Here is a 28,000-nt window from a genome sequence, read left to right as displayed (position 1 = left end):
ACTACGCATTACTCCAACATTATGAATCAAGCGTGTGTGTGCGTGTGTGTATGTATGTGTGTGTGTGGGAGACAGGGTCCTGCTGCTCTTTGTAGGTTATATTTGGCCATATTTATCTTATTTTGTCACACACCAGCGTGGTCATCATGTTCATTGCAGTGATTCACACAAGCAGCCCAACAACACATTGTTTCATCGTCATTCATTCAAGATACACCTTGATAAACCTGATGCAGGTATAGTTATCAATGATAGTACATTACACCATCCAGGAAATAAATACAAACAGGTCTTTTTCGCTGGTGTCAAATGTAACACAGAAGCACTATGAAGGCATTCATGTGTTCATTTAGCTCGGCACATCAAGGCTAAGGCACCAATCAGCTGGGAAACATACAGAAATACAATTATTACATCTGATCTGTGATCAGCAAAGAGTGCAAGTTATGTTTATATATATATATATATATATATAACGATACACTGAAGCTCACTCAATAATCTGCTTCATGAGGCCGTGAGCAGCCTCCTCAGCTGACTGGAGAGCAGCGGGCCTCTGCTCCTCCTGCGACCCAGAGCGCCTCCTGGAGGCCAACTTGCAAAGCCCGGCGAGCAGAAAGACCACAGAGATGACAGCAAAGTAGGCGCCATAGATGAGGAACTGAGGGAAGGAAACAAAACATCATCACACATCAATCAGGTGTGCAGGAGCTGGACAACTGCGTGATGTCAGAGGCACCTGAGGGGGGGGCGGAGCCTGTGTACCTCCTCACCTGAGTAAAGACGTCGAGGCCGAGGCCGGCCGAGTCCACCACCACCACCGTGAGCAGCGCCTGCAGCAGCAGCGCCATGAAGGTGTTCACCCCGAACACCAAGGCGTAGCGCTGCATGTTGAGACTGGAGGCCACCTGAAACCTGCAGGAGGGTTAGAGCTCATGTTGAGTCTCCTGGAACATTCCAGTCACTAACCAAGCTGAGAGGGTTAAAGTGTGTACTGCTGTATATACAGCAGTACACACTTTAACCCTCTCAGATGTTCCTGCTCACGTAGAGCAGGAAACTATGTGGTAACAACCGGTTACACGAGCTGGTTCCTTCCTCAAGATTCATTCCTCTTTCTTTAGAGCACCTTTTAAATACTGTCACACACGTAGTGAAAGGATGACAACAACGTCTCTACAGTGATTAGAGCGGTGGTTCAGGTCCTTCAGACCCACAGCAGCTCCTCATACTCACGTTGCCACGGTGATGAGCAGCATGTACGTGGCTCTGAAGAGGACGTAGGAGCCGTAGCAGAGCCAGATGTTCCCCGGTGTGACCATAGCAAACACGCAGCCAGCCATCAGCAGGGAGAGAGCACTGAGAGCCAGCTCGCCCCACAGAGACCAGCTCACCGGCACGCAGCCCACCAGCAGGGCCGCCAGGGCCCCTGTGGACAGCAGAGCACACGGGTAGAACACTTCACTGCAGCCACAGACCATGATGCAATCTGTTTTAGAGCTTGCTGAACTCACCTAGCAGCGTGGAGAGGGTCTCTACGTAGCCGTTGTAGATCTCATAGTCCTGGGATGGACGGATGTTCTCCCACAGGGCTTGAGCGTAATTGATGACCTGGAAGTAGCCGCAGGTGGCCAGAGCCCACCACAGGGACCAGGCCAGCAGGGACCGGCACCTGTAGACCTTCAGGAAGTCATCCAGCAGCAGCCTCAACACTTCCACGAGGCCACTCCCACTTCCTGTCGCCGAGGACCTGGGTACCTACATGAGAGGGGAGGTCGAACACACCTCTTCATACAAATACAGGACCATGGTGGGACCTGAACACAGGACCATGGTGGGACCTGAACACAGGACCATGGTGGGACCTGAACACAGGACCATGGTGGTGGGACCTGAACACAGGACCATGGTGGTGGGACCTGAACACAGGACCATGGTGGTGGGACCTGAACACAGGACCATGGTGGTGGGACCTGAACACTCACTTTGGAGATGTCCTTGCTGTTGGGAGGCGGGCTCTCTGACTCCTCCAGCAGAGCGGTGCTGCTGGGGGGTTCCTCCAGCGGTTCCTCCAGCGGTTCCTCCAGCACGGCTCCCTCAGTCTTGTGGAAGAACAAACTCCTCTTGGGCATGGGCAGGAACCAGGGAGCCACAGAGGCCACGGCGGCCGTCGTCAGCGTGAAGACCACCAGGTGGACCAGCTGCACTCTGGCCCCCAGGAGCAGGAGCTGACCGGTCAGAGAGCCGGCGGTCGATCCGAACAGAGTGACGCTGCGGCAGTAGCCCGTCACCCTCTGGTAGTGAGCCGGCTGCACCACGCTGTAGATGTACGAGTAGTAGGCCACCTCCGCGGCCGTGGCCAGTCCAAAGAAGAACTCCAGCAGCTGCATGGCCGGCACGCCCTGCGCCCGCAGCAGCATGACGTAGGTCACCACCAGGCTGGAGGCCTGCAGGATCAACACGGGCTTGTAGCGGAGGTAGTCCGTGGCCAGGAAGACGGGGAACAGCAACGCCAGGTAGGAGTACGTCCAGACGGGGTAGATCTCATTCACCACCTGCAGATAACAGATGCAAACTACATCTCAATTCCATTCAGTTTCCTTTATTTCAATCTCCTCTGCGTCACCGCTGCTTCCCAGGGACTGTTGGATGTAAGCCAGGAGGACATTTAAAACTCAAACTGCTGCCACCATCTGGTGATCCAGTGTTCAACCCACCGCAGTCTTACTAGAAACTGCAACTGCGAACCATCAAAAAGACAACGAGTGTAAGCGACCTCCACTGTGCCGAGGATCACATCTCATATCCGGGGACTACTTCATTACCTTCATTCATAGATTCATAACAACAGCGAATGTAGGGACACTTTGTGGATTGTCTCTAACATGAAAAGGTAGAAAACCCTGTGTAAAAGCTCCCGTGTGATGAGGAAATATGAATACAACAACGAAATGTCTCTCACTCACGCTCTCACTCTCTCACTCTCTCACGCACACGCACACACACGTCCTCTCTACAAGAAGCTCAGAGAACTGCTGTTCTTGTTGTTCATCATCATCTTTTATAAACTTGTATTTTGTTGACATGTGAGATGTTTCCAGTGAGATATTGATGACTTTGAAGAGTAGCTCCTAGAAGTAATACTAAAGTTACATCTTGGTCCGGGTTAGAATGATGGAGGTAACTTCACTATTCTAGGATTAACATTCACATTCCTGAGGGACTAATCTGCTCTGACCAGTAGAGGTGAGCGCCTCTAGGCTGGAGAACGTGGACACACGCACCCAGGGGTCCGCGTGGACTGGAAGATAAGACGCCACAGCCCGGTGTCTTATCTTCCAGTCCACGCTGACCCCTCGGTGCGTGTGGGAAGAAGCTATGAAGCAGCACGTGCTGTGACGTCAGGCTCAGCGGTGACGCAGTGACGTCACACTCACCTGCGTCTCCGTGAGGTTCTTGTCCGGGCCCATGAGGTAGGCGGTGAGAAAGGGCTCCGACGGCCGCAGGTTCGAGAAGAAGCCGTACACGCAGAGCACCAGCGTGTGGTCGAGACCCGGCATAGCGAGCAGCTGACCTCCGCCGCAGCAGCCGCCTCTCCGGGCTCTTCCCCGGTGGTGCTGCCGCAGCTGCACGGCCAGCCGGCAGGCTCACTACCGCCACCCGCTGGCGAGAAGGGTTCATGCACTCGGACCAGTGGATCCACGACTTTAAACCAAATGTCCATGACAAACATTTAGTGAAATGTGGGTGTAAACAGTAGAAAGTGAGTAAATGTAGTATTTAAACTAACAATGAGAATACAAAGCATACAGTAAACCTTAAATGACACAAATGAATGAGACAATAGTTTGATTAAAAGAATAAACATTTATATAGATGCCTGTATGTATGCCTGCTTATATTCTGAGTCTTTCTTTTAAAAGCATATTCATTATTTCAAACTCAGCGTACATGAACACATGAATATATTTCATGGGTCACGTCCCACCAGGAGCAGCACAGGGACTTTATTGTAGTTGTGAGCACTGCCTCACACGTTGTAATACTGTATACTATCAAATAAACAGACCAGCACTTCATTGCAGGGTTTATTGAAGCACACAGAGGCTGGTGACAATAAAACTATTCATTCTCGACACACCAGCAGAAGCAAGCCCAACTTGCAGAGGAGGGAAATTGAAAGTAGAAGTAAAACACAAAAACATGAGCTAAGCACAACAAGCATGTATGAATGAAGGTCTGGCCATCAACACATTCAGAGAATAAGTATTAAGACAAACTGGCATCCAGAGCTGTGCACCAGGAGGGTCAGCATGCGTCTGGAGCAGTGGTGGTGGAACCAGGAAGCTTCTGCCAATGCTGCGGTCAGGCACCGACATGTAGACAGTGATGTCAGCAGGAAAACATACATTTACTTCCAATAGCTGTCCAAACCCAAAGATGTCAAGTCATCGCTTCTGACGCGTCAGTAGGATGCCCCCTGACAGCTGGCTGAGGCAGTGCAGGGCCACAGCTTATTCTTTTGGTTTCATGGCCCATAACTACACATGTTCTGTTGTCACCCACCGGGTTTCCAGCAGTGGCAGGAAGCTGCTTTCAGTAAAAGAAAACAGTTTGTTCTGCTGTAACCAATCCGATGTTTAAGAACTCAAGAAGCGGACACTTTGCACAACCAGGTTTAATACATGTCAAACAGCGAAGCAGTGAGATGAGCTTTAGTAACCGCATCACAGTGGTGTCAACGACAAGTCTGTGAGCGCTCACACTGTGGGCACAAGTAAACTGGTGGAGAAGCATCCGAGGTGCAGTCTGGTGCTTCTCCACCAGTGTACTTGTGACTTGTTAGCACTGGACGTAAGAAGACACTAGCCAGCTCTGTGAAAGGTGAAAAACATTTGTTGTATGATTGCAAGCTAGTTACAAATATATCCAGGTGTTGTTTTTACATTGTTATTGTTCCACAGCTGAAATCAAACAAGACAACATGTACAGAATGCAGCTGTGGCTTTGAAAGGTGCCCTGTTCGTAACAGAGCTAGCTAGCATGTAGCTAACGGCTCTGTACGGGAGGATACTGATCTTCACAGACAACAGGTCTGGTTCCCAACATGTCACAATGTTCCTCTAACAGACAGTTTGGTCACATCCCTCCAACATTCCCATGTCCTGTCTTTGAGTTATACAAACAGTCCACAGACCAGACCTGATAGAACCTCCGCACCGGCAGAAGATGACGTTTCCCATGGTGCATCAGAGGCGGGTTCGTGAAGCTACATGGTGAAGTGTCTCGTGTAGTCGTATTCTATCGTAGGAATGACAGCCTGGACGAACTTCAGGAAGATTAGAAGGTACCTGAAGGTCTCAGTTAAGGAGAGCATGGAGGGAAATAACAACACAGCAAGACGTTCTGTTCCGAGGACAGAGGACTACTGCCTATGAATACTCATACCACATGTCATGAGCAGCAGTGGAAGGGATATCTTCTAGTGGTCAAAGTGTGGGACAAAGAGGGGAAACTTACTGAGCCTGGTGCAACACCTCCATGAGGAGGCTAGGCTTCACAGAGAAGAGGGAAACGTCAGGGAACACCCTGCCCAACATGGCCGCCTCCTCTTTGTCAAGTGGATGGACACCAGAGAGGTCGGCATGCTCCCCCATCCATCAGGCCGAGCTGAAGAGGAAGGTGAAGCCTGCTGTGCGTGGCAAAGCAAGAACACAGCATGGTGGCGCTGTGGATGTGTCCCACCGCTGCACTGCTGTGGACAACACCACCTTTGTCTAAGAGGCATGACCACCAGACCAAGGCCTCCACCACAAGGCTGCAGGGAGCCGGTGGCGATGCGGTTCACTGAACGCTCACCCTCCACCGCGTATTACAGCGAGGATTCAAGGACCCGGAAGTTCTGCAAAAGCAGCCGGGGGAATGGACTGCCGAAGATGAAGACACACGTTGAGTGCGAAAAGTGTTTATTTCCTCTGTGCCTCTGCGGCAGAAAGAAGTGAGGCCCGCAGTGAAGACTTCCTCACAGAGGCCCACACCACGCTAGGGCTTTACGGGTTTGTACTATTATTAAATGTTAACAGTTTGATCAAATTAAATCTGTTCCATTTGGATTCAACATTCAGTTAATTTGTGTGGTTGTTTTTTTAAATGGGAAAATATATCGGTTGTTTTATGAATAAAAAAACACCACAAGTAATATACAAGTGAAATATATGGTTTGGTACATGAGAAAGCATCTGTGGCAGAAGACGACGCTGAAAGTGATTCACCATGAAAGGATACATGTGAACTCCCAGCTCTCCTCCGCCTTCTGCCACCGTCTCTATGATCTTTTTCATCACTTCAGCATGTCTGGAAGTGAAGGTTGGGTCAGACAAACATTGTTAAAATAACAGTTTTAACACACAGTCACACTATTGGTCCTTTTTATGCGTTAAGACATCAAGTATTCTGTTTGTGAACGATTGCTGTATGTAAATTGTACAGATCTAGATGCAAATGAGAAGGGCTGGGCAATATATTCATATCAGTGCATTAAGTCACAATACGCCTGCTCCGGGGTGATTGCACCAGCTCGTCAGCTTCCTAGCAGCAGAAGCTAACATACTTTAGAGGTCATAGACAATGGCTGATGCGGATATTTCATTTTAATTTTCAATGAGAATAACTCTAACGTGAGAAGGCTTCAAAGCTCCAACAGTAACACGTCGTGTAAGAACAGGAGACAGGAAACACTGGAGCTCTGATGAAGCCCAGAACTTGAATAGGTCTGCCTCACCTGCAGGGGTGGACGGAGCACATGGCAGGTGGAGGCAGGTTGGGGTGGTTCTCGATAGTGACCGTCTTCTTCACGTGGTCCTGGCTGATGTCCTCGTACATCTGGTCCACAGTCAGCGGCTGCCTATCCTGCAGGACAGCACAGAGGCTGGATGAGCCGACTTTATGATGGACAGATAAACGCTCAAAGACGTTTCTTGGGAATAAGTCCTAAAACAAACAAAAGAAGCCTAAAAGGGAATAACTACCAAAGCAATCTTAGACCAACGGGACCAGTAAGTACAGTGGACTGCATAGAAAGTGAGCTTCACTAATGGAGCACTACATCTTCCTGTGCAACAAAGGGCTTCCCTGTTCTCCAGGTACATACTTCATCATATCCAAAGAGCCAGAGGCGAGGTGTCTGGTAGTATTTATCATATGTGATGTACAGGTCATATGTTCTGGTCTGAAGGATGGCGTCTTCGCTCCCAGGCTCGGCTTTGGCTTCAACCATTTTCCTGGTGTCCAAGGTGGCCTAGACGGAGGAGAGAGGTGGAAGTTGGACTGCCGGTGGCATTCATCCCACCAGAAACTAAACCCTTGAGACGCCTACCTCATCCGTTTCCAACAGGCCACTTTCCTCGTACTCTGAAAAGACAGCGTGAAGGACAACTCCAGTTAAAGTCTGAATGACACTGAAGGAGAGCTTCATCACCACAAGGATAGAGTACCTTCCATATCTGCTGCTTCTCCATCCTCATCCTCATCCTCATCTTCATCACAACATGCTGCAGATGTGGCATTCATATTCTTGTCCTAGTGGAATTTAAATGAAAAGAACATACTTCAAAAACAGTTCAAACTAAATGGTTACGATTTAAACAATGTTCTTACGGGTTACAATGAACACTACTAAACACATTTCAAAAGGTCATCCAATAACATGTCCAGTAGTGAGGAAGACCACGGAATCCACAAAACCTGTTCAGGACTGTCAGATGAAGAACCAGACATTTCCCTCCATTCAGAAGAAGTGAGGAGCTGTTATAATAAAATAAAGTCATCTGGCCGGTTGTAGTTTCCATCCTTCCATCATCTGGAGCAGCGTTGCTGTTGGGAGCTGATCCCAGCGGACACCTGACCATCAGCTCTCGTTCACCCCTACAGGCCGGTTAGAGCAACGATGGCTCTTCCCTGCATGTCTTGGGGCGGTGGGAGGAAGCCGGAGAACCCGGAGAACACACAGCAACACGTGGAGAGAGCCGGCCAGCGGGTCCAAACCCAGAGTCCTGTGCTGGGTGCTAACCACTGGACCAGAACAATAAAGAAAACCCAAAACATGCATGGAGTATACCTTATTATTGTCCAGTGAGATGTCTTGTACAGCGTCTGTGACCCCTAACACACCTAGTGAAACACAACAGCGTCTTTTATCATTTCAATCTGAACCACGATATCAGTGCATAGTTTGTCTAGCTAGCTAAGGTTGCTTTTTAATGTTAGCTCGTGATAGTTGAAGGCGTGAGGGAAGGCTACCAAGCCGAGTTTTTCTATAACGCGGTTAAGTTTTAACCATCAGACGTCACCATCCATTTCATCTATTTTTCCAACCGAGCTGCCCAACTATAACCATAGTTTATAAGCATCATAAAGAAAAGTTCAGAATGCCCCGATGCTAGAGGTGGGCGCTATACGGACAAGTCTACGTAGGTCAGGGCTGATTCAAGCACATATTACATTGTATATTGTGTATACATATCATGTTCTGTGAATGATAGTGTGATAGCTCAATGTATTACTGGATATGTTGTTTCTTGCTCTACGTTTTGAGTTGTTATGCTGTGTTTAAGAGGGTATAGCAGCCAGTAGAAGTGTTGATACATCACATCGGTCTACCAGGGGTTTCATAACAATGGAACACTGAACTACGTGCAGCCTATATATATGAATAATAAAAAAATATATATCTCAATATGTATGCAATGTATGAAGTTGAGAGATGGTGTCCAACCTGCGTTGTGGTAAGTGTCCACCCAGCCGCCATCTCCATCATCCTCCTCTATGATGGCTTCCAGCTCATCTGAATACTCCATCTGTTTACAACGCTTGTAACAGGGAACTGCAACCAGAGTTAAACACAAAGAGTTAAACACAAACAGTTAAACACAAACAGAGTTAAACACAAACAGAGTTAAACACAAACAGAGTTAAACACAAACAGTTAAACATAAACAGTTAAACATAAAGAGTTAAACACAAACAGTTAAACATAAACAGTTAAACATAAAGAGTTAAACACAGAGTTAAACACAAACAGTTAAACATAAAGAGTTAAACACAAACAGTTAAACACAAACAGTTAAACATAAACAGTTAAACACAAACAGTTAAACACAGAGTTAAACATAAAGAGTTAAACATAAAGAGTTAAACATAAAGAGTTAAACACAAACAGTTAAACATAAACAGTTAAACATAAACAGTTAAACATAAAGAGTTAAACACAAAGAGTTAAACACAAACAGTTAAACACAAACAGTTAAACATAAAGAGTTAAACATAAAGAGTTAAACACAAACAGTTAAACATAAACAGTTAAACATAAACAGTTAAACATAAAGAGTTAAACATAAAGAGTTAAACACAAACAGTTAAACACAAACAGTTAAACATAAACAGTTAAACATAAAGAGTTAAACACAAACAGTTAAACACAGAGTTAAACATAAAGAGTTAAACATAAAGAGTTAAACACAAACAGTTAAACATAAAGAGTTAAACATAAAGAGTTAAACACAAAGAGTTAAACATAAACAGTTAAACATAAAGAGTTAAACATAAAGAGTTAAACACAAACAGTTAAACACAAACAGTTAAACATAAAGAGTTAAACATAAAGAGTTAAACACAAAGAGTTAAACATAAACAGTTAAACATAAAGAGTTAAACATAAAGAGTTAAACACAAACAGTTGAACACAAAGAGTTAAACATAAAGAGTTAAACATAAAGAGTTAAACACAAACAGTTAAACACAAAGAGTTAAACATAAAGAGTTAAACATAAAGAGTTAAACACAAACAGTTGAACACAAAAGGTCCAGCTCTCCATGGGGACCTGAGTTATCCACTACTGTGTGAGTGAATGTTTTGATACCAACAAGGTAAATATCTATCTAATATCTGATAGCAGGGTTTTCCTTAAAGTGTTTTTGGTGGCTGCCCAAATGAACTGGTGGATGCTTAAGACAAAGCCATGAGGCTGTGTGCAGCCAGCAGGGCCCTGTTTCTCGTACCTAGCTTACTGAGTTAGCGGCTAATTGTCAGGATAAGATGACGTAGGTCAGGCTTTCTCGGTTTCTCGAAGCAAGCTTAGATTAATCACCATAGCAACACATCCAAAAATGTAAACCTGCTCCCGGGCAGGCTGACTGAACTTCACTGGATAAGCTGGACACTCCCACCGGACAGAAAAGGCAGCTCCCTTCCTCATTGATGAAGGAGCGATATTAGTTATAATAGTTTTATAGGGAGAGAGTTCTTCCAGATCGCCAGGATCCATCCTTTACCTCATCATGACTTCCTGTACGCGGCGATATAGATTTTGCCGACAAGAAATAATTTATGTAGAGAGCTTCTCGAGCCGCGGACATTGATCACCACAGGCGCAGCTGATCGCCTCAGACACAGACTGTCAGCCGCTGCATGCCGCTGTTCTTAAGGTTATTTAGCTCTTAAGAAACTTATGGATGTGTTGAATTATATGACAGTGTTATTAGTACACCAGACATATCATTATTGTAGAACATGATTAAGGTGATGAGAATACAGAGAATCACACAAAATTCATTTTCACTGCTTCAATTGATTGAATTTCTGATTATGAATAATACATACATACTGATCCGCCCATACACATATTCAAACTCCTAGTTATATGGTAATCTACACATACATGTATATACACATATATAGTACATGATTCATACGTGCATACAGTACATACATCCTCTTAAGTATATATTTATTCGTAAATATAATCTGATTGATTTGGGTGATGAAGCACTTCAATTTGCCGATACATTTTCTCAACACTGACGCATTTAACTTGTCTGATATATTTGCGATGCTTATGTCTCGCAGCGGGCGCTGTTAAAGTTGCGTTCACGGCAACAATGTTGCAAAAACGTTGGAATATTCGCAACGCGTTTGCTGTGAATGACTACGGTACTGACTTCCTCATATGCCTTCATGGTCATCTCCTGCTTCTCAGTAGAGAAATAAAAAGAGGTTCCTCTGAGTTTATTGTCATTGTACTGTTAGAACATGGTGGTGTCAGTGCTCCATTATTATCCTTCTGAAGAGGAGCGGCGCATTTATCAGATGACTGACGTCTGGCTAGAATGAACGAGACGTTTCAGCGGATCAGCCGTGAAGAAACCCAGACAGCCTGATGTCAATCATCTCGCTAATTTAAGATGGAGATTAGGACATTTGCTTGACTTTGTTTAGCCAGGTACGAGAAACAGGGCCCTGGTGTCTCTGCTCTGAACATCATCTATGAAACCACACATGAAGCTCTAGAGCACGAAGGGAACGGAGCCTAGAAGCTGAGATGAACTGAGATGAGGAGCAGAGAGAAGGAGGTTCCTCCTCCATGGAACACCGACTGGTTCTTCATTGTCTTTTCTGTACTTCACAACCAAAATCCTTCATTAATGGAGGCTAATTATTTGTTATTTATTGGTTTATTTTGCAGGGGCAATGCACACCAATCAACAGTAAAACTGGAAGTGAGCCACAGAAGCTCATTTTCATCTGCTGTCCCTGGACAGATTGTTTGATGGCAGCCTGAAAGTATAAAGCTCCAAGATTGTGTACTTTTTAATGCCTACCTGTTATAATTATATCTCTCTCAAAATGACATTATTTAACAATTATTTTTAACCCACACTGTGATATAAAGATGCTTTCCTTTCATTTAACAATGTGCAGGCAGTGCAGACACTGCAGATTAAATGAATTCACACTTCATAGTTGCTTCACTACGAACATTTTAATTCATGTGGAACTGGAGCGAGTTCAGCATAATACAAATACAAATGGTGGATGTTGACAAAACTGAACCAGTACATGAACAGCCGTCCCACTTTAACTGGACCTCTTACCATTGCGTGTGAGGAGGAACTGTTTATCTGGAGGCAGGTATGGCTTCACCTTGACTTCTTCCCCAGAGGCCCTGAGGAGACAGTATCCATCCTTAACTTAGAGTGGGCCAAATGCACATACATTGAAGGTTTTGCTTTGATATTTATTATATTTAATTATCACAGTAGTAATGTTACTACCAGTAGTAACTACAGTAGTAACATTACTACTAACCAGCATCCTTCACATGTACAGGCTTCTTACAGCAGGATGAGACTGTGACACACTCACCATTTCCATGTGGGGCAGTGGTGCACCAGGTGATCTCCAGCAGCTACGAACTGAAAGGACAACACACAGGAGTAGGTTCACTGTAGTGCTAGAGGAGTAGGTTCACTGTAGTGCTATAGGAGTAGGTTCACTGTAGTGTTAGAGGAGTAGGTTCACTGTAGTGCTATAGGAGTAGGTTCACTGTAGTGTTAGAGGAGTAGGTTCACTGTAGTGCTAGAGGAGTAGGTTCACTGTAGTGTTAGAGGAGTAGGTTCACTGTAGTGCTAGCTGCTATAGGAGTAGGTACACTGTAGTGCTAGCTGCTATAGGAGTAGGTACACTGTAGTGCTAGCTGCTATAGGAGTAGGTACACTGTAGTGCTAGCTGCTATAGGAGTAGGTACACTGTAGTGCTAGCTGCTATAGGAGTAGGTACACTGTAGTGCTAGCTGCTATAGGAGTAGGTACACTGTAGTGCTAGCTGCTATAGGAGTAGGTACACTGTAGTGCTAGCTGCTATAGGAGTAGGTACACTGTAGTGCTAGCTGCTATAGGAGTAGGTACACTGTAGTGCTAGCTGCTGCTATAGGAGTAGGTTCACTGTAGTGCTAGCTGCTATAGGAGTAGGTACACTGTAGTGCTAGCTGCTATAGGAGTAGGTACACTGTAGTGCTAGCTGCTATAGGAGTAGGTACACTGTAGTGCTAGCTGCTATAGGAGTAGGTTCACTGTAGTGCTAGCTGTTAGCATCTCATCAGCTCAGGACTCACCTCCTCTGGGGTAATGACTCCTGTCTCTTTGAATTTGGACTCCTGCGGTTGAGAACAGAAGCAGAACGCTGTTAGAGGGGTTTGAGACGTCACGTGAGCGTTAGCATCCACAGCACTTCCGGGAGGGATCGGGTCCGCTAAAGTGGACCCGAACCCTCCCGGAAGTGCCGTGGCTGTCTCCAAAGCCGTGCGGGTTACCTTCAACACCGGGGTGAGGAACTCCGCCACCCCGAGAGCCGTGCCCTTCACCGAGTTGATCACGTTCTGCATCCCGGCAGACGAAGACTTCTGCTCAGAGCGGCGGGTGCGTCACGTGACACGGCGCAGCACTTCCGGGAGCCCGGCTAGTCTCGCGAGAAGTGGAGCGGGAGCGTGGAATAGCATAGCCTTTACGATGTGGACCTCGGTGAAGCTCCTCTCTGCAGCCCGGTCCGCGCTCAGGTCCAGACCACTTGGGTCCCGCCCCGCCAGCAGCAGGAACACGTGGTCGCGACCCGGCGGCTTCGACACGGGCCTCAAGACGTTCAACAGCCTGACCGGACAGAAGGAGCCTCTCGTCGTGGCTCGAGAAGGGGTCGCGACCTGGTGAGTGCACACACCTTAGGGGACTCGATCAGGACCCGCTCTCAGTCTGACGTGACGTCATGTGTTCACAGGTACAGCTGCGGACCCACCGTCTACGACCACGCCCACCTGGGCCATGCCTGGTAATGATGGGAGCATGCACATGTCATGGGAACATGTTCGGGTTATGAACATGTTAGGGTTATGAACATGTTATGTTATGAACATGTTAGGGTCATGGGGTTATGAACATGTCATGGGGTTATGATCATGTCACAGGGTTATGGTTATGAACATGTCACAGGGTTATGTCTGAGCTGAAGGGCTCTGGTTTGTCTCTCAGCTCCTACGTCAGGTTCGATATCCTGCAGAGGATTCTGTCCAGGCTGTTTGGAATCACTGTCATCCACGCCATGGTCATCACAGACATCGATGACAAGATCATCCAGAGAAGTTGGGAGGTAAGTCACAAGAGAGAGGACCAAGCTGTTGGGAAATGAACTGCCGTAAGCCTTCACTTCCCTGTTCCGTAGGACAAGACGTCTCCATCTGCGGTGGCCTCGCTGTACGAGGACGGGTTCAAGAGGGACATGCTGTCATTGCAGGTGTGCAGCAGCTCACGGGTTCAAATGGTCGAGATCGTTCCCTCTTTCCTGTAGGGCTCTTTGTCCATTTAGATTGTTTTGGTCTGATTTCAATAGATATCCACGTTAGACTCAGCTGATCTGTGCTGTCAGGCTCTGCACTATTCCAACATGCACTGTTACTGTGACGTGTGCTTATCTCTAAACTTTCTATTCTGTCATTGCTTTTGAGGTGATTCCTCCTGCAGTGTATTTAAGAGTCACTGACAATGTGCACCACATTGTCGCCTTCATTGAGAGGATTGTCAAAAACGGACACGCTTATGCCACAAAAGAAGGTGAATATGGAGCATTCTTGTTAATTGGTCCCATGAACTCTTGGCTGTATCTGCTCATCATCTGTGATGTGCCTTGTTTGCAGGTGATGTGTACTTTGACATCCAGTCCATTGGTAATCGTTATGGCAAGTTTACGGGAGCTGTAGATTCTCACGTAGAACCTGGTAAGTGTTTCTGTCGGCTTCGATCAGAGTGTTTTACTTGTATTAGACGACCGGTTTGGACCACTGCAGAAACAGATTTGGATGTTATCTTTTGCACACGTTTTGGGAGAACCCTTCCCATACCTACCCGTACCTACCCGTAGTCTGAAGTATTGCGTAGGTTTCTCTTATTTTCTCCTTTTCAAAGGAACTCAGAATTCTTGAACCTGATGTATTCAGTCCTATAGGGCAAACTAAAGCACCACCCTGTCTAGTTTCTCTCTCGATGGGGAAACTCTTTTTATGAATACCTCGATGACAACTCTCAAATAATGAAGAGTAACAACAGAATATTGTATCTATCTCTGTTTTTCTGTCTTCATTTCTAAAATCTTCTTTGTTGTCAGTCATGGCCTAGTTTCAAACTTCTGAAATGGGGCTTTTTCCAAACACACTGTGATAAACGGCTTGTTCCGTGTTAGGAAACCTCTACGTATAAGAGCTTTACTAATGGACAACAAACTTCACTGTTCTCCAGGAAACTCCGATAAACGAGACGGGAGGGACTTTGCTCTTTGGAAGACGTCCAAACCTAAGGAACCATACTGGGAGTCTCCGTGGGGCAGAGGAAGACCTGGCTGGCATATTGAATGCTCCACCATCGCGAGGTGGATTTACGTCTGTCTGCTTAGTCAGGCTCGTCCTAAATGAGTCTGCCCTGGGCCCTTTCTGAGGATGCAGGTTCAACCCTTTCCCTATGCCCTTTCTGAGGATGCAGGTTCAACCCTTACCCTAGGCCCTTTCTGAGGATGCAGGTTCAATCCTTACCCTATGCCCTTTCTGAGGATGCAGGTTCAACCCTTACTCTAGGCCCTTTCTGAGGATGCAGGTTCAACCCTTACCCTAACGCCTTTCTGAGGGTGCAGGTTCAATCCTTACCCTAGGCCCTTTCTGAGGATGCAGGTTCAATCCTTACCCTAGGCCCTTTCTGAGGATGCAGGTTCAACCCTTACCCTAACGCCTTTCTGAGGGTGCAGGTTCAATCCTTACCCTAGGCCCTTTCTGATGGTGCAGGTTCAACCCTTACCCTGACCCCTTTCTGAGGATGCAGGTTCAACCCTTACCCTAACGCCTTTCTGAGGGTGCAGGTTCAATCCTTACCGTAGGCCCTTTCTGAGGGTGCAGGTTCAACCCTTACCCTGACCCCTTTCTGAGGATGCAGGTTCAACCCTTACCCTAACGCCTTTCTGAGGGTGCAGGTTCAATCCTTACCCTAGGCCCTTTCTGATGGTGCAGGTTCAATCCTTACCCTAGGCCCTTTCTGAGGGTGCAGGTTCAACCCTTACCCTGACCCCTTTCTGAGGATGCAGGTTCAACCCTAACCCCTTTCTGAAGGTGCAGATTCATTCCTTACCCTAACCCCTTTGTGAGGGTGCAGGTTCAACCCTTCCCTTAGGCCCTTTCTGAGGATGCAGGTTCAACACAACCCTAACCCTCGATGCATGGAGAAAAGGCTTGATTCAGATCTATTGGACTTTATTGTAGCTAACGCTTTTTTTCTTCTTGTCATTAGAAAAGTTAAGAAATGTGCAACTGAACAAACAGGAATAATATGAAAGGATTTCAGGGCAATTCAAATGCAACTGTGAAGTGGATTTCTTACTGATATTACTGGAGAGTATCTCCATAAAGAAGCCTGTTCTGCAAACTATTACTGGGTTGTTAGGTCTTTTGTGAGTTTTTTTGTGCCTTTTATCAAATATAAGGTTGATCCTTTTCTGAATTTGATACCTTGTTCAGTTAAATTGTATTTGTTTAGTCCAACATTACAAACTCTCCTCAGAGGCCTTTACAGTCTGAACACATACGACATCCTCTGACCTTTGACCCTCACATCGGATCAGAAAAACTCCCCCAAAAAAACCCTTTAATGGGAGAAAAAGGGAAGAAAGCTGAGGAAGAGCAACAGAGGAGGATGCTCTATCAGGATGGAAGAAGCAATAGAAGTCATGTGACCAGAATAAACAACGTAACAGAGTCACAACACATTCAATGATATGACATAATGATTCATATAACGAGAGTAGTAATACTAGCATGAATATAATGTGTATACTAGTACCAGCAGCAGCAGAGGCTCTATACTGATATTGCATGCCGTTGTCTCTGGTGGTTTCAGCTCCGTGTTTGGGAGTCAGCTAGATATCCACTCTGGAGGAATCGACCTGGCCTTTCCTCACCATGAGAACGAGGTTGCTCAGAGTGAAGCCTATCACCAGTGTGGACAATGGGCAAATTACTTCCTCCACTCAGGTAAATCCTAAATCACATACGTTTTTTTTTGGGCTGTGTGAATTCTGAAAAACTCCCTTTCACCTGGCTTTTAAATGGCATCCACTGTTATATTGAGAGTTATGTCTGCCTCCTGCAGACGTGGTTGGTGTAGAAAGTTCCACTGTTTGGTTTCCAGTTGGTCGAGTTTCTCTATCTTCACACTGCCAGTACTGAGTTCTGATGTCATGATCATGCATCACTTATGTTATTACTAATGGTTATAACACAAAAAGACCAAGTGAATCATTCAATGAAAAGGAACATTTCAGTTTATACACAACTCTTTTCATGGCTTCCTCTCTTTCTGTTTTTGAATTTGTGCACCTAATTGGTTGTTGTTGTTGTTGTTGTTTTTAGGCCACTTACACCTAAAAGGTAGTGCCGAGAAAATGTCTAAATCTTTAAAGAACTTTATCACCATCAAGGTAATGTCATCCCAAATGATGCATCACTTGCTGAGTCTGTATCTCCCACATTGCAGATGGCAGTTAGTGAAACTAATCGTTAATTATTTTTCTGATTTCCTTCAGGATTTCCTGCAATCTTACTCTGCCAATGAATTCCGGATGTTTTGTCTTTTGACGAAATACAGATCAGGTGGGAACGCGTTAGTATTGTGGTTCGCATCAGACCGTCCACTGCTTCTTCATGCTGTGCTTTTTCTTGTTACATTCATTGCAGTAAGAGGTTCGTTTTCAATATTGAAGGAAGGTTGTTGTGGTGTCTCCACAGCGATAGACTACAGTGACGGCAGCATGTTGGAGGCTCGGGCCTCTCTGAGAACCATCTCCACCTTCATCCACGATGCTGCGGCCTACATGAAGGGTCAGCTGCCGTGTTCACCTGTACAGGAAGCTCTTCTCTGGGAGAGGTACTAACTTCCTCCACAGTTTGATCCATTCATTCATGTTTTGGTGAATTGTCTTCATCGTATTAATCGTATATCGTATATAAGTCAGCAATGTACTAATGTAATTGTTGAGTCTCTCAACAGTGAATCATCAGGTGGTTTCAAACACCCCCTGTATATGCAAAACGCATTGTGTGGAGAATCAGATTGTGTTTCTGTTGGCTCGAGGTTTACATCAGAGTTAAAAGTTGTACCTCAATGAAACATCCCATTGTTTCGTAAACTCAAAACTTAAAATGTACAGTATTGAAAACAAGGTTACAAGTTTATTGTTTGTCATTGTACAACAGGGTTGCACAACTTAATTTAGATTGTAGTCCCAGTGTGCTACAACCAACCAAAAAAGAAGTATATCATATGTAGAGGGTGGAGGATGAATGAAGGAGTCTCACAGCTGTTCTAAAGTCTGGTGGTTCATCAGCTGGTTCTCCTGTAGAGAACCTCCTTTAGAGCCCTCCTGTCCCGTACAGCTGTTTATGAGCTTTTTTCACCAGGATGGAGATGTGTGATGATGTCAGGTTGTTTGTGATGCTGATTCCCAGGAACTTAAAGCTGTTCACTTGCTCCACCTGAGCTCCGTTAAAGTGTATAGGGAGCAGCAGATTGTTGATTCCCCCGCTATGTGAAGTCTAATTGTTGTTTGTAATCAGGCCAATGATGGAGTTCTCTTCAGGTTCGGGCAGCAGTCAGGGGTGAACAGCAGGAACAGGAGGGGCTGAGCACACTGCCCTGGGGGGCTCCGGTGTTCAACACAAGAGGGGAGGTGTTGGGGTCTGTATGTGAACTGTGAGGGTCTAGGCTGGCTGGGTTTATCAGAATGGGGCTGAGTGGCACAGGGCGGTAGTCATTTAGAATGGACACTGCAGGAAGGTACAGGGTCGATGGTGTTTGTCTTGAAGCAGGAGGGAACTCTCTCCTGTGACACTGATATGATGAACATGTCAGTGATGACACCAGTTAGCTGGTTGGATCATGTTCTTGGTACACGACCAGGGATGTCATCAGGACCAGCAGCTTTACTCATATTCACTCTCATCAGGGTTTCCCTTTCGTCCTCTGAGGATACCGACAGTGGCCGGCCCTCTGAGGATACAGACCGCGGCCGGTCCTCTGAGGGTACCGACAGATGCCGGTCCTCTGAGGGTACCGACAGATGCCGGTCCTCTGAGGGTACCGACAGATGCCGGTCCTCTGAGGGTACCGACAGATGCCGGTCCTCTGAGGGTACCGACAGATGACCGGCATCTATGGGTACAGACCGCGGCCGGTCCTCTGAGGATACAGACAGTGGCCGGTCCTCTGAGGATACAGACAGTGGCCGGTCCTCTGAGGATACAGACAGTGGCCGGTCCTCTGAGGATACAGACAGTGGCCGGTCCTCTGAGGATACAGACAGTGGCCGGTCCTCTGAGGATACCCTTGTCATCACCACATTTGCTGGGATATCATTTCACTGGTATTCCTTCAGAGTGATGTCATTCTCCTGGGTGGCGGTATCCCTGAACATGGTCCAGTCTGTCCATTCAGAACAGTCCTACAAGCAGCTGGAGCTTCATCTTTCACACGTTATCCATTTGACCTCTAATGACCTGTAAGTCATTTGACCTAACGCAGAGCAAACAGAGTCAGAGCGACCAGGATAAAGACCAGGATAAAGACCAGCATCCTAAGCATTGAGGAGCAAGTATCTTTGAAGTCTCTATCTGTCTCTACGCTAGGGGGGCCAGACTCTCTTCATGTAAACACCCCCTGACAACAGAAATAAATACCAAATGCTTATCTATTTCTGAGAACTTGTGTTCTTGTGTTTCAGGTTGGCTGAGACTAAATCCAGCGTGGTGAAAGCACTGGCAGATGACTTTGATACCCCGAGAGCCATCAGTGCGGTGATGAATCTGGTTTACCATGGAAACTGCCAACTCCAGCCGGTTTCTAAGGTAACTCCCTGTGCCGGACATCTGACTGTCCTGGAACTCCATAAACAGACTAAAGGTTCCAGCTGTGATAATCAGTCTTACCAGTAGTGGAACACAAAGGTCTTCCTTGTCTTACCGGATGTGTGTGTCTTTGTGTGTTCAGTGTGAGGGAGGGACTCGGAGCCCTGCAGTGTTTGGAGCGGTCCTCAGCTACGTCAGAGATGTCTTGGGTGTGTTTGGGATCGATCTGCTGCACAGTAAGGTCAGAGCTCAGGGGCAACATGTACTCACCTGAAAATATGGGATTGATTCTAAACTAGTGTGTGCCTGTTCAGAGCCGGTTGTTTGCTTGGTGGTACTGTACACTGCTTGCTTGGTCCTGAGCTATACACCTGCCCTGACACAGGTGTCCTCCAGCTGTGGCCATACGGCCAAAGTATGTGATCTTCTGGCATGTTCTGGCCAACTCTGTCAGCAATAGATCTGAAATGTGAATATCTTACACCAGCACAAATTCCATAAAGAAGAAGAGAAATCAAACATCATTTTAGTACAATGTGCAAATGGAGAACAACACACTCCTCCCTCAGTGCCCTGTGTGTAGATATGAATGGAATGAAAGAATGATTCTTAGTTTAACAAACAAACACAAAGTTCTGAACATTCTATTCCATTTGTGCCAATGAATGGCCCCGAAATGTTCCGCGCTGTCCCTTTAAGGCAGTCCAGGTTCTCAGCAGTTATTACGCTCACATGTCCTCATGTCCTCTGTCCTCATGTCTTCATGTCCTCATGTCCTCTGTCCTCTGTCCTCATGTCTTCATGTCCTCTGTCCTCATGTCTTTATGTCCTCATGTCTTCATGTCCTCATGTCCTCTGTCCTCTGTCCTCATGTCTTCATGTCTTCTGTCCTCATGTCCTCATGTCCTCTGTCCTCATGTCTTCATGTCTTCATGTCCTCATGTCCTCTGTCCTCATGTCTTCATGTCCTCATGTCCTCATGTCTTCATGTCTTCTGTCCTCTGTCCTCATGTCCTCATGTCTTCATGTCCTCATGTCTTCTGTCCTCTGTCCTCATGTCCTCATGTCCTCATGTCCTCTGTCCTCATGTCTTCATGTCCTCATGTCTTCTGTCCTCATGTCCTGTGTCCTCTGTCCTCATGTCTTCATGTCCTCATGTCCTCATGTCCTTTGTCCTCTGTCCTCATGTCTTCATGTCTTCTGTCCTCATGTCCTCATGTCCTCTGTCCTCATGTCTTCATGTCTTCATGTCCTCATGTCCTCTGTCTTCATGTCTTCATGTCCTCTGTCCTCATGTCCTCATGTCCTCTGTCCTCATGTCTTCATGTCCTCATGTCCTCTGTCCTCATGTCTTCATGTCTTCTGTCCTCTGTCCTCATGTCCTCTGTCCTCATGTCCTCATGTCCTCATGTCTTCATGTCTTCTGTCCTCTGTCCTCATGTCCTCTGTCCTCATGTCCTCTGTCCTTATGTCTTCATGTCCTCATGTCCTCATGTCTTCATGTCCTCTGTCCTCATGTCCTATGTCCTCTGTCCTCTGTCCTCATGTCCTCATGTCTTTTGTCCTCATGTCCTCATGTCTTCATGTCCTCATGTCTTCTGTCCTCTGTCCTCATGTCCTCATGTCCTCATGTCTTCATGTCCTCTGTCCTCATGTCCTATGTCCTCATGTCTTCATGTCCTCTGTCCTCATGTCTTATGTCCTCATGTCCTCTGTCCTCATGTCTTCATGTCCTCATGTCTTATGTCCTCATGTCCTCATGTCCTCTGTCCTCTGTCCTCATGTCCTCATGTCTTCATGTCCTCTGTCCTCTGTCCTATGTCTTCATGTCTTCATGTCTTCATGTCCTCTGTCCTCATGTCCTCTGTCCTCATGTCCTCTGTCCTCATGCCTTCATGTCCTCATGCCTTCATGTCTTCATGTCCTCATGTCCTCATGTCCTCTGTCCTCATGTCTTCATGTCCTCTGTCCTCATGTCTTCATGTCTTCATGTCCTCTGTCCTCATGTCCTCTGTCCTCATGTCCTCATGTCCTCTGTCCTCATGTCCTCATGTCCTGTCTTCATGTCTTCATGTCTTCATGTCCTCATGTCCTCTGTCTTCATGTCCTCATGTCCTCATGTCCTCTGTCCTCTGTCTTCATGTCTTCATGTCCTCTGTCTTCATGTCCTCATGTCCTCATGTCCTCTGTCCTCTGTCTTCATGTCTTCATGTCCTCTGTCTTCATGTCCTCATGTCCTCATGTCCTCTGTCCTCTGTCCTGTCCCGGCCTCAGGTGCAGGACGTGGTTGGTGGAGGTCTGGAGGCCGTTGTGGAGCAGCTGACTCATTTCAGAAGTGAAGTCCGTGCGTTCGCTCTGGCTCATCAGGACGGCCCGACCCCCAACAAACCTGCACTCTACCCGGAGAGAAGGCCTCTCCTCAGAGCCTGTGACATCCTCAGAACCGACCTGGCACCCTTGGGTGTGCTGATAAAGGTATGCTGCTGGTGTTTCTAAGTTTGAGTTCAGTTTAACAGAGAATATATGTTTTTGTTCTTGTTTTTCAGGATAGAGGAGCGACCTCGACATGGGAGCTAACGCAGAGCAAACAGAGTCAGAGAGACCAGCATAAAGACCAGGATGTAGACCAGCATAAAGACCAGGATGTAGACCAGCATAAAGACCAGGATGTAGACTAGCATAAAGACCAGGATGTAGACCAGGATGTAGACCAGCATAAAGACCAGGATGTAGACCAGCATAAAGACCAGGATGTAGACCAGGAGACCTCCAGATGAAAAACATTGCTGCTTGAGACTGACTCTTTATTTCAGGCGTTTGGACTAAATGTACCTTCATGAACTGAAAGACTAAACCATCCTGAGTTCAAGCCACAGGAACTTGACGCGCTCATCGGTGTGATTACTGTCACATGCTCTGCTTCATGTAGTTGTCTCTGTGTGTGATACATGTGTTATGTTGGGTGGAACACAGGAGTCGATGAGCCCATCTTCAGGCCTGTAATGGTCCCACATGTTTAAACGTGTCCAATGGAATAATATTAAAAGGAACAGTTCTGACATTTTGGGAAATATTACTGTCTGACTGGTATTTCTTGGCACTCGCTACAAAAGTGATTTGTGCTCCAAACAAGTCCTAGAAATGACATTTCAGTCGGGACTCTTTCGCCAAAGAAATACCAAACGCACTGACAGGATCTTTTTGGGAGACGGACTCAAAGGGCTTTACAGTCTGTACATTACAGGTTGTAATATTGGGCTCTGAATACAATGGTGTGCTGGCCTGAGCTCCTGTTGAGCTGAATGATGGGAGCACATGCTCTTTTGTTCCACTGAATCCAGTCTACATGTGGAGAGGATCACCTTGGGGACCTGAAGACTTCTTGGCCGGTTGAACCACATGACCCCATGTTCAATGGGTCTTCTGTGAAGGCGTCGCTAAAACCTCAGCGATCATCATTCTTTCATTGGTTTTTAATAATGTTTTTGGTCATATGAGTCAATGAAAAAGAGAAAGAATAATTGTTTTGAAACAACTGCGAACACTTTGCTCTTCATCAGAAAGGGAAGTTTTATTAACATGCATCTCATCAAAAGCTCCAGCAGCACTCTGGAGCTCAAACTTAGACGTATTTGACCTCTTCTTGATTTGTTGGAGTGAAGTTGTGTTTAATTACAGCATTGTAAAAGCCCTTGTGTTACGTAACCATCATAAAGTAACGGCACAGTAAACATCAGTAACACTAAATCAGTTTAGTAATGGTGGTTCATTTAATGTCATACAAAGTAGTTACTACAGTAACATACATGTTACTTTACATTTTCAGGTGGATCAAATGTGTGAAGTCAGACAAGTGAATAAAGGTTACGGAGCCGTGATGTCACTACAAGACAACGGCCAATAGCAGTGGACAGTCCTCAGAGATTCTGTTGTGGACCGGTCTCATGCAGCCTGGTCCAGGAGCAGGACCCCTGGACCAGGCTGCATGAGACCGGGCCCTCAGGCCGCGCTCTGGCCCTCAGGCCGCGCTCTGGCCCTCAGGCCGCGCTCTGGCCCTCAGGCCGCGCTCTGGCCCTCAGGCAGCAGGTTGATCAGGGAGTTGCTGGCCTGAGCCAGCTCTGTGATGGACACCCGGCCTCTCTGCCTCATGAACTGAGCCACTGAGTCCAGCTCCTCTGGCGTGATAGAGATAAACTTTCCTCTGTCATCGATCACTCCTGCAAAAGACGAGGCAGAACACAGCATGTCAGGACGTAGACGCAGGTGGAACATTCTATATACAGTACACACATACAGAGTAAGAGGTACTGCATTCACCCCTGAGATGTAAAAGTACTACATTTAGGAGAAGTGTGCATACGGCCTCCAGCGTCTGTGTTGGAGTGAATCCTCAATCCAGGATTGTAACCCTGGACACAAACTGTTGGAGTCCCTTCCTTCTGGCGTGAGGCTCCATCAGGACCAAGAACAGGTTCCATCAGCTGCAGTCGAGTTCGTTGACAAAGACCAGGACCCCAGGGCCTCTCATCCCTCACTATGAAGACCAGGACCCCAGGGCCTCTCATCCCTCACTATGAAGACCAGGACCCCAGGGCCTCTCATCCCTCACTATGAAGACCAGGACCCCAGGGCCTCTCATCCCTCACTATGAAGACCAGGACCCCAGGGCCTCTCATCCCTCACTATGAAGACCAGGACCCCAGGGCCTCTCATCCCTCACTATGAAGACCAGGACCCCAGGGCCTCTCATCCCTCACTATGAAGACCAGGACCCCAGGGCCTCTCATCCCTCACTATGAAGACCAGGACCCCCAGGGCCTCTCATCCCAGCACTACTTCCTTCAGCACTCTTTATATATTCTAGCACATGCATCTTGTTTATAGTTCTGTGTTCATGAACCTTCACAGGTAGAATTCCTTGTATGTGCAACAATCAATGATTCTGATGAGCCTCGTCACACCCTGGACCCTTTAGTCACCTCCAGACCCAGAATCACTCTGAGCCGTTATTCAAAGATGAGTCCAGGTCCAGGTCTCTTCACGCTCACCTGTGAGGGAGCCTTGGGCCAGCAGGTCCTGCAGTCTGTCGATAGCATCCTGGGTCCTCATCCCAAAATGAGAAGCCAAGTCCTCCAGCAGAACCACCTTGGAGCTCTGCAGGACAGAGGAGACACTGTAAGACATGGGTCAGACCCTGCAGCCCAGGGGGTCCAGAGTCCGGCCTCACCTCGATGTACTGGATGAAGTCCTGCAGCAGGTTGCGGGACTGAGGGTAAAGAACACAAACGCGTTTAGACTATATTTCACCAAACGCAGAAATGTAAATATGAGCCGAGCAGAGACCTGGTCCTCAGTGAGCTGCTCCTCCTCGCCCTGGTCCTCTATGATGAAGGAGGCTTTGAGTCTCAAGTACTCCTCCTCCTCCCGGCGGTCCTGCTCCTCTTTAGCCCGGAGCTCCTCCTCCTCCTGAGGAAACACAGCAGGGTCAGCTCCTCACACAGGGGGGTGAGAGGGTGAGGGTCAGGGTCAGACCTGTTTCTGCTCCAGCTGTCGTTCTCGGTCGTCGTCATGGCGTCTCTCCTGCTCTCTCAGCTCCTGCATCCTCTTCCTCTCCTCTCTCTCCTCCGTCTCCGCCTGCAAACAAAGCATCAGTGAAGCTGACCTCAGGACAGGAGCTGGCGCTCCGCCTCTCTGTCCACCAGGAGGCGTGGCGCTCCGCCTCTCTGTCCACCAGGAGGCGTGGCTCTCCGCCTCTCTGTCCACCAGGAGGCGTGGCTCTCCGCCTCTCTGTCCACCAGGAGGCGTGGCTCTCCGCCTCTCTGTCCACCAGGAGGCGTGGCGCTCCGCCTCTCTGTCCACCAGGAGGCGTGGCGCTCCGCCTCTCTGTCCACCAGGAGGCCTCACCTCTCTCTGGGCCTTCTTGGCCTGCTTCTCCTCCAGCTTCTTCTGCTTCTTGGCTCCAACTTTTGCCGTTGGCTGCAAGTCCTCCTGCTCCTCTTCGTCACCGCGCTCTTCCTCTGAAACCAACAGCACACCTGTTCTTTTACATCACCAAGACTCACCAGTCAGCTCTGTAAGTGATGAACATGCAGCTCCCAAACCGCTCTGCAGCTTGTGATTGTAATCTTAATATGTCTGTACGTCATGTGACGACACGACCTCGAGCAGCTGCATCACCAAGTGATGGACAGTACCTGGTCTACCTGCAGCACCCGGTCTACCTGCTGCACCTCCTGTACCTGCTGCACCTCCTGTACCTGCTGCACCTCCTGTACCTGCTGCACCTCCTGTACCTGCTGCACCTGCAGCACCTGGTCTACCTGCTGTACCTGGTCTAACTGCAGCACCTGGTCTAACTGCAGCACCCGGTCTACCTGCTGCACCTGCTGCACCTCCTGTACCTGCTGCACCTCCTGTACCTGCTGCACCTGCAGCACCTGGTCTACCTGCAGCACCTGGTCTACCTGCTGCACCTGGTCTACCTGCTGCACCTGCTGCACCTCCTGTACCTGGTCTACCTGCTGTACCTGGTCTACCTGCTGTACCTGGTCTACCTGCAGCACCTGGTCTACCTGCTGCACCTGCTGCACCTGCTGTACCTGCTGCACCTCCTGTACCTGCTGCACCTCCTGTACCTGCTGCACCTGCAGCACCTGGTCTACCTGCAGCACCTGGTCTACCTGCTGCACCTGGTCTACCTGCTGCACCTGCTGCACCTGCTGCACCTCCTGTACCTGCTGCACCTGCAGCACCTGGTCTACCTGCAGTACCTGGTCTACCTGCTGTACCTGCAGCACCTGGTCTACCTGCAGTACCTGGTCTACCTGCTGCATCTGGTTCCACAGCGTCTCTCTGCGGCCGCCTGCTGGCCAGCCCCGCAGCGAGGTTCCTCCTCCGTCGGGGCATCCCGGCTGCTCGCTCCTCTGCTGCCCGCTGGGGGACCCGGACCACGTCCCTCCGCTGCTCCTCCTCCTCCTCCTCTTCATCACCTGAGCATGGAGAGGCACAACACGTCAGAGCTGTGCAGCATGGTGCCCAGGCATCAGGTCACAGATCACCATGTGTGAGCTGTAGGGGCTGATGGAGAGACCGCGGTCAGAATGAATGTTCACGTGACCCACTGCAGCTTCCGTAGTTCAAGACGGATTGACAGCTGTGAGCTGACGAGTCCTTTAATGGCCCAAAACATACTGGAGGATAACAATGTCAACTTGAATGTTGACATCTTGCCTTCATTATGGACATAACAGACTTTATGTGACATAACCGACATTATGTCCATAAAGTAACGTCACAAACGGTTCGCAGCCCTGTAGCCGGGTAGCTAGCGTTAGCTCTGCTTACTCTGCTGTGCTCGTGTCCGCAGCTTCAACCCAAACACGAGGAGGACGACGAGCACGGCCGCAGCCAGGAGGTACAGCTCCACCTCCATCTCTCTCCAGGTGTATACAGATATATACAGATATATCCAAGATATGCTGCTGTCCACGTCTGTCTCCAGCTGCTGGAAGCGCCGTGGTACTTCTTCTTCTACGGGCTTATTAGCGGCGCTCTAACCATCGGAGAAGTTAAGCACCGCCTCCTTCTTCTTCTTCTTCTTCTTCTTCTTCTGGTTTTACGGCAGTTGTTATCCAGTCGTAAATTGTCAATAAAAAACGGAAGAATACATTTAAGAACCAGCAATCCAACGGAGGAAACGCAGAAGAAGAAGCCGACAGAAGGAAAGCATGAAACCAAAATAAGGAGGACATTAAGGCACAAAGTGAGATTGTATAAATATGAACATCATCACGTTACTGTTCTCCTTTTGTCAGAACAGCTTCAGAGTTGTTACACATTTCTAACTCTTGTAAACTTTCACATATGGAGATGAAATTTGGCAAAGATAATGAATACATGTATGATATAACGCCCTTACCTCAAATGTTCTATAAAGCTGAATAATCCAAATATAACATGTTCATAATGCAAAATATTTGTACGAAACATCGCTAATACATTTTCCTATAACGTTTTAGAGATCTGACAATGCAGTTTCAGGTTGAACTGTGCAAAGGTCTTATTTAAAATAGAATCTTATTTACAACACATATTAAACCAGTAGTGATGTATTTCACAGGGAGACATAAACAGACCAAAGGATGCAGCTACACACATTTATACATAAATATATATTTATTAACACATGAATACATCAGAACGTGGTCTGTAAACTACAAGTAGCCTACAGACCAGAACTAACA

General features: G+C 47.4%; 4 protein-coding genes across 5 annotated transcripts; 1 reads left to right on the top strand and 3 right to left on the bottom strand.

Annotated features, from left to right (window-relative positions):
• Positions 1–490: 490 nt before the first annotated feature.
• Positions 491–3,560, bottom strand: slc19a2 (solute carrier family 19 member 2; the record flags this gene model as incomplete). The annotated part of the gene is made up of 6 exons (XM_079236518.1): positions 491–661; positions 774–915; positions 1,237–1,429; positions 1,515–1,758; positions 1,986–2,555; positions 3,438–3,560. 6 exons carry the CDS (start codon positions 3,558–3,560, stop codon positions 491–493), a joined length of 1,443 nt encoding a protein of 480 aa, XP_079092644.1.
• A 515-nt stretch (positions 3,561–4,075) lies between these two features.
• On the bottom strand, positions 4,076–13,250 carry atg3 (autophagy related 3). Its single transcript, XM_079236594.1, has 12 exons — positions 13,146–13,250; positions 12,948–12,989; positions 12,200–12,249; positions 11,929–11,999; positions 8,774–8,881; positions 8,117–8,169; positions 7,494–7,578; positions 7,376–7,410; positions 7,151–7,297; positions 6,782–6,909; positions 6,286–6,354; positions 4,076–5,351 (listed from the first exon to the last, which is right to left on the bottom strand). The coding sequence occupies exons 1-12, from the start codon at positions 13,215–13,217 to the stop codon at positions 5,270–5,272; spliced, it is 942 nt and encodes a 313-aa protein (XP_079092720.1). The 5' UTR covers positions 13,218–13,250; the 3' UTR covers positions 4,076–5,269.
• Positions 13,251–13,617: 367 nt separating this feature from the next.
• On the top strand, positions 13,618–22,798 carry cars2 (cysteinyl-tRNA synthetase 2, mitochondrial). The gene is made up of 14 exons (XM_079236591.1): positions 13,618–13,654; positions 13,855–13,972; positions 14,045–14,116; positions 14,328–14,433; positions 14,517–14,597; positions 15,115–15,244; positions 16,756–16,889; positions 17,268–17,335; positions 17,441–17,507; positions 17,643–17,781; positions 19,634–19,757; positions 19,900–19,998; positions 22,032–22,232; positions 22,304–22,798. Exons 2-14 carry the CDS (start codon positions 13,925–13,927, stop codon positions 22,433–22,435), a joined length of 1,401 nt encoding a protein of 466 aa, XP_079092717.1. The 5' UTR covers positions 13,618–13,654; positions 13,855–13,924; the 3' UTR covers positions 22,436–22,798.
• Positions 22,799–23,813: 1,015 nt separating this feature from the next.
• On the bottom strand, positions 23,814–27,273 carry ddrgk1 (DDRGK domain containing 1; the record flags this gene model as incomplete). Of its 2 annotated transcripts, none has more annotated exons than XM_079236595.1 (8): positions 27,102–27,273; positions 26,573–26,746; positions 25,662–25,774; positions 25,290–25,391; positions 25,101–25,223; positions 24,985–25,023; positions 24,806–24,911; positions 23,814–23,974 (listed from the first exon to the last, which is right to left on the bottom strand). In XM_079236595.1, the coding sequence occupies exons 1-8, from the start codon at positions 27,187–27,189 to the stop codon at positions 23,814–23,816; spliced, it is 906 nt and encodes a 301-aa protein (XP_079092721.1). In that variant the 5' UTR covers positions 27,190–27,273. The 2 variants fall into 2 exon arrangements, with proteins under 2 accessions (XP_079092721.1, XP_079092722.1); XM_079236596.1 differs by having other exon boundaries at positions 26,582–26,746.
• Positions 27,274–28,000: the final 727 nt, after the last annotated feature.

This window comes from Taurulus bubalis (assembly GCF_910589615.1).
Source record: "Taurulus bubalis genome assembly, chromosome: 21".
In the NCBI taxonomy this organism is placed as follows: Eukaryota; Metazoa; Chordata; class Actinopteri; order Perciformes; family Cottidae; genus Taurulus; species Taurulus bubalis.
The sequence above is the reverse complement of the archived record's forward strand: the minus strand, read 5'-3'. Positions and strand labels throughout refer to the sequence as shown.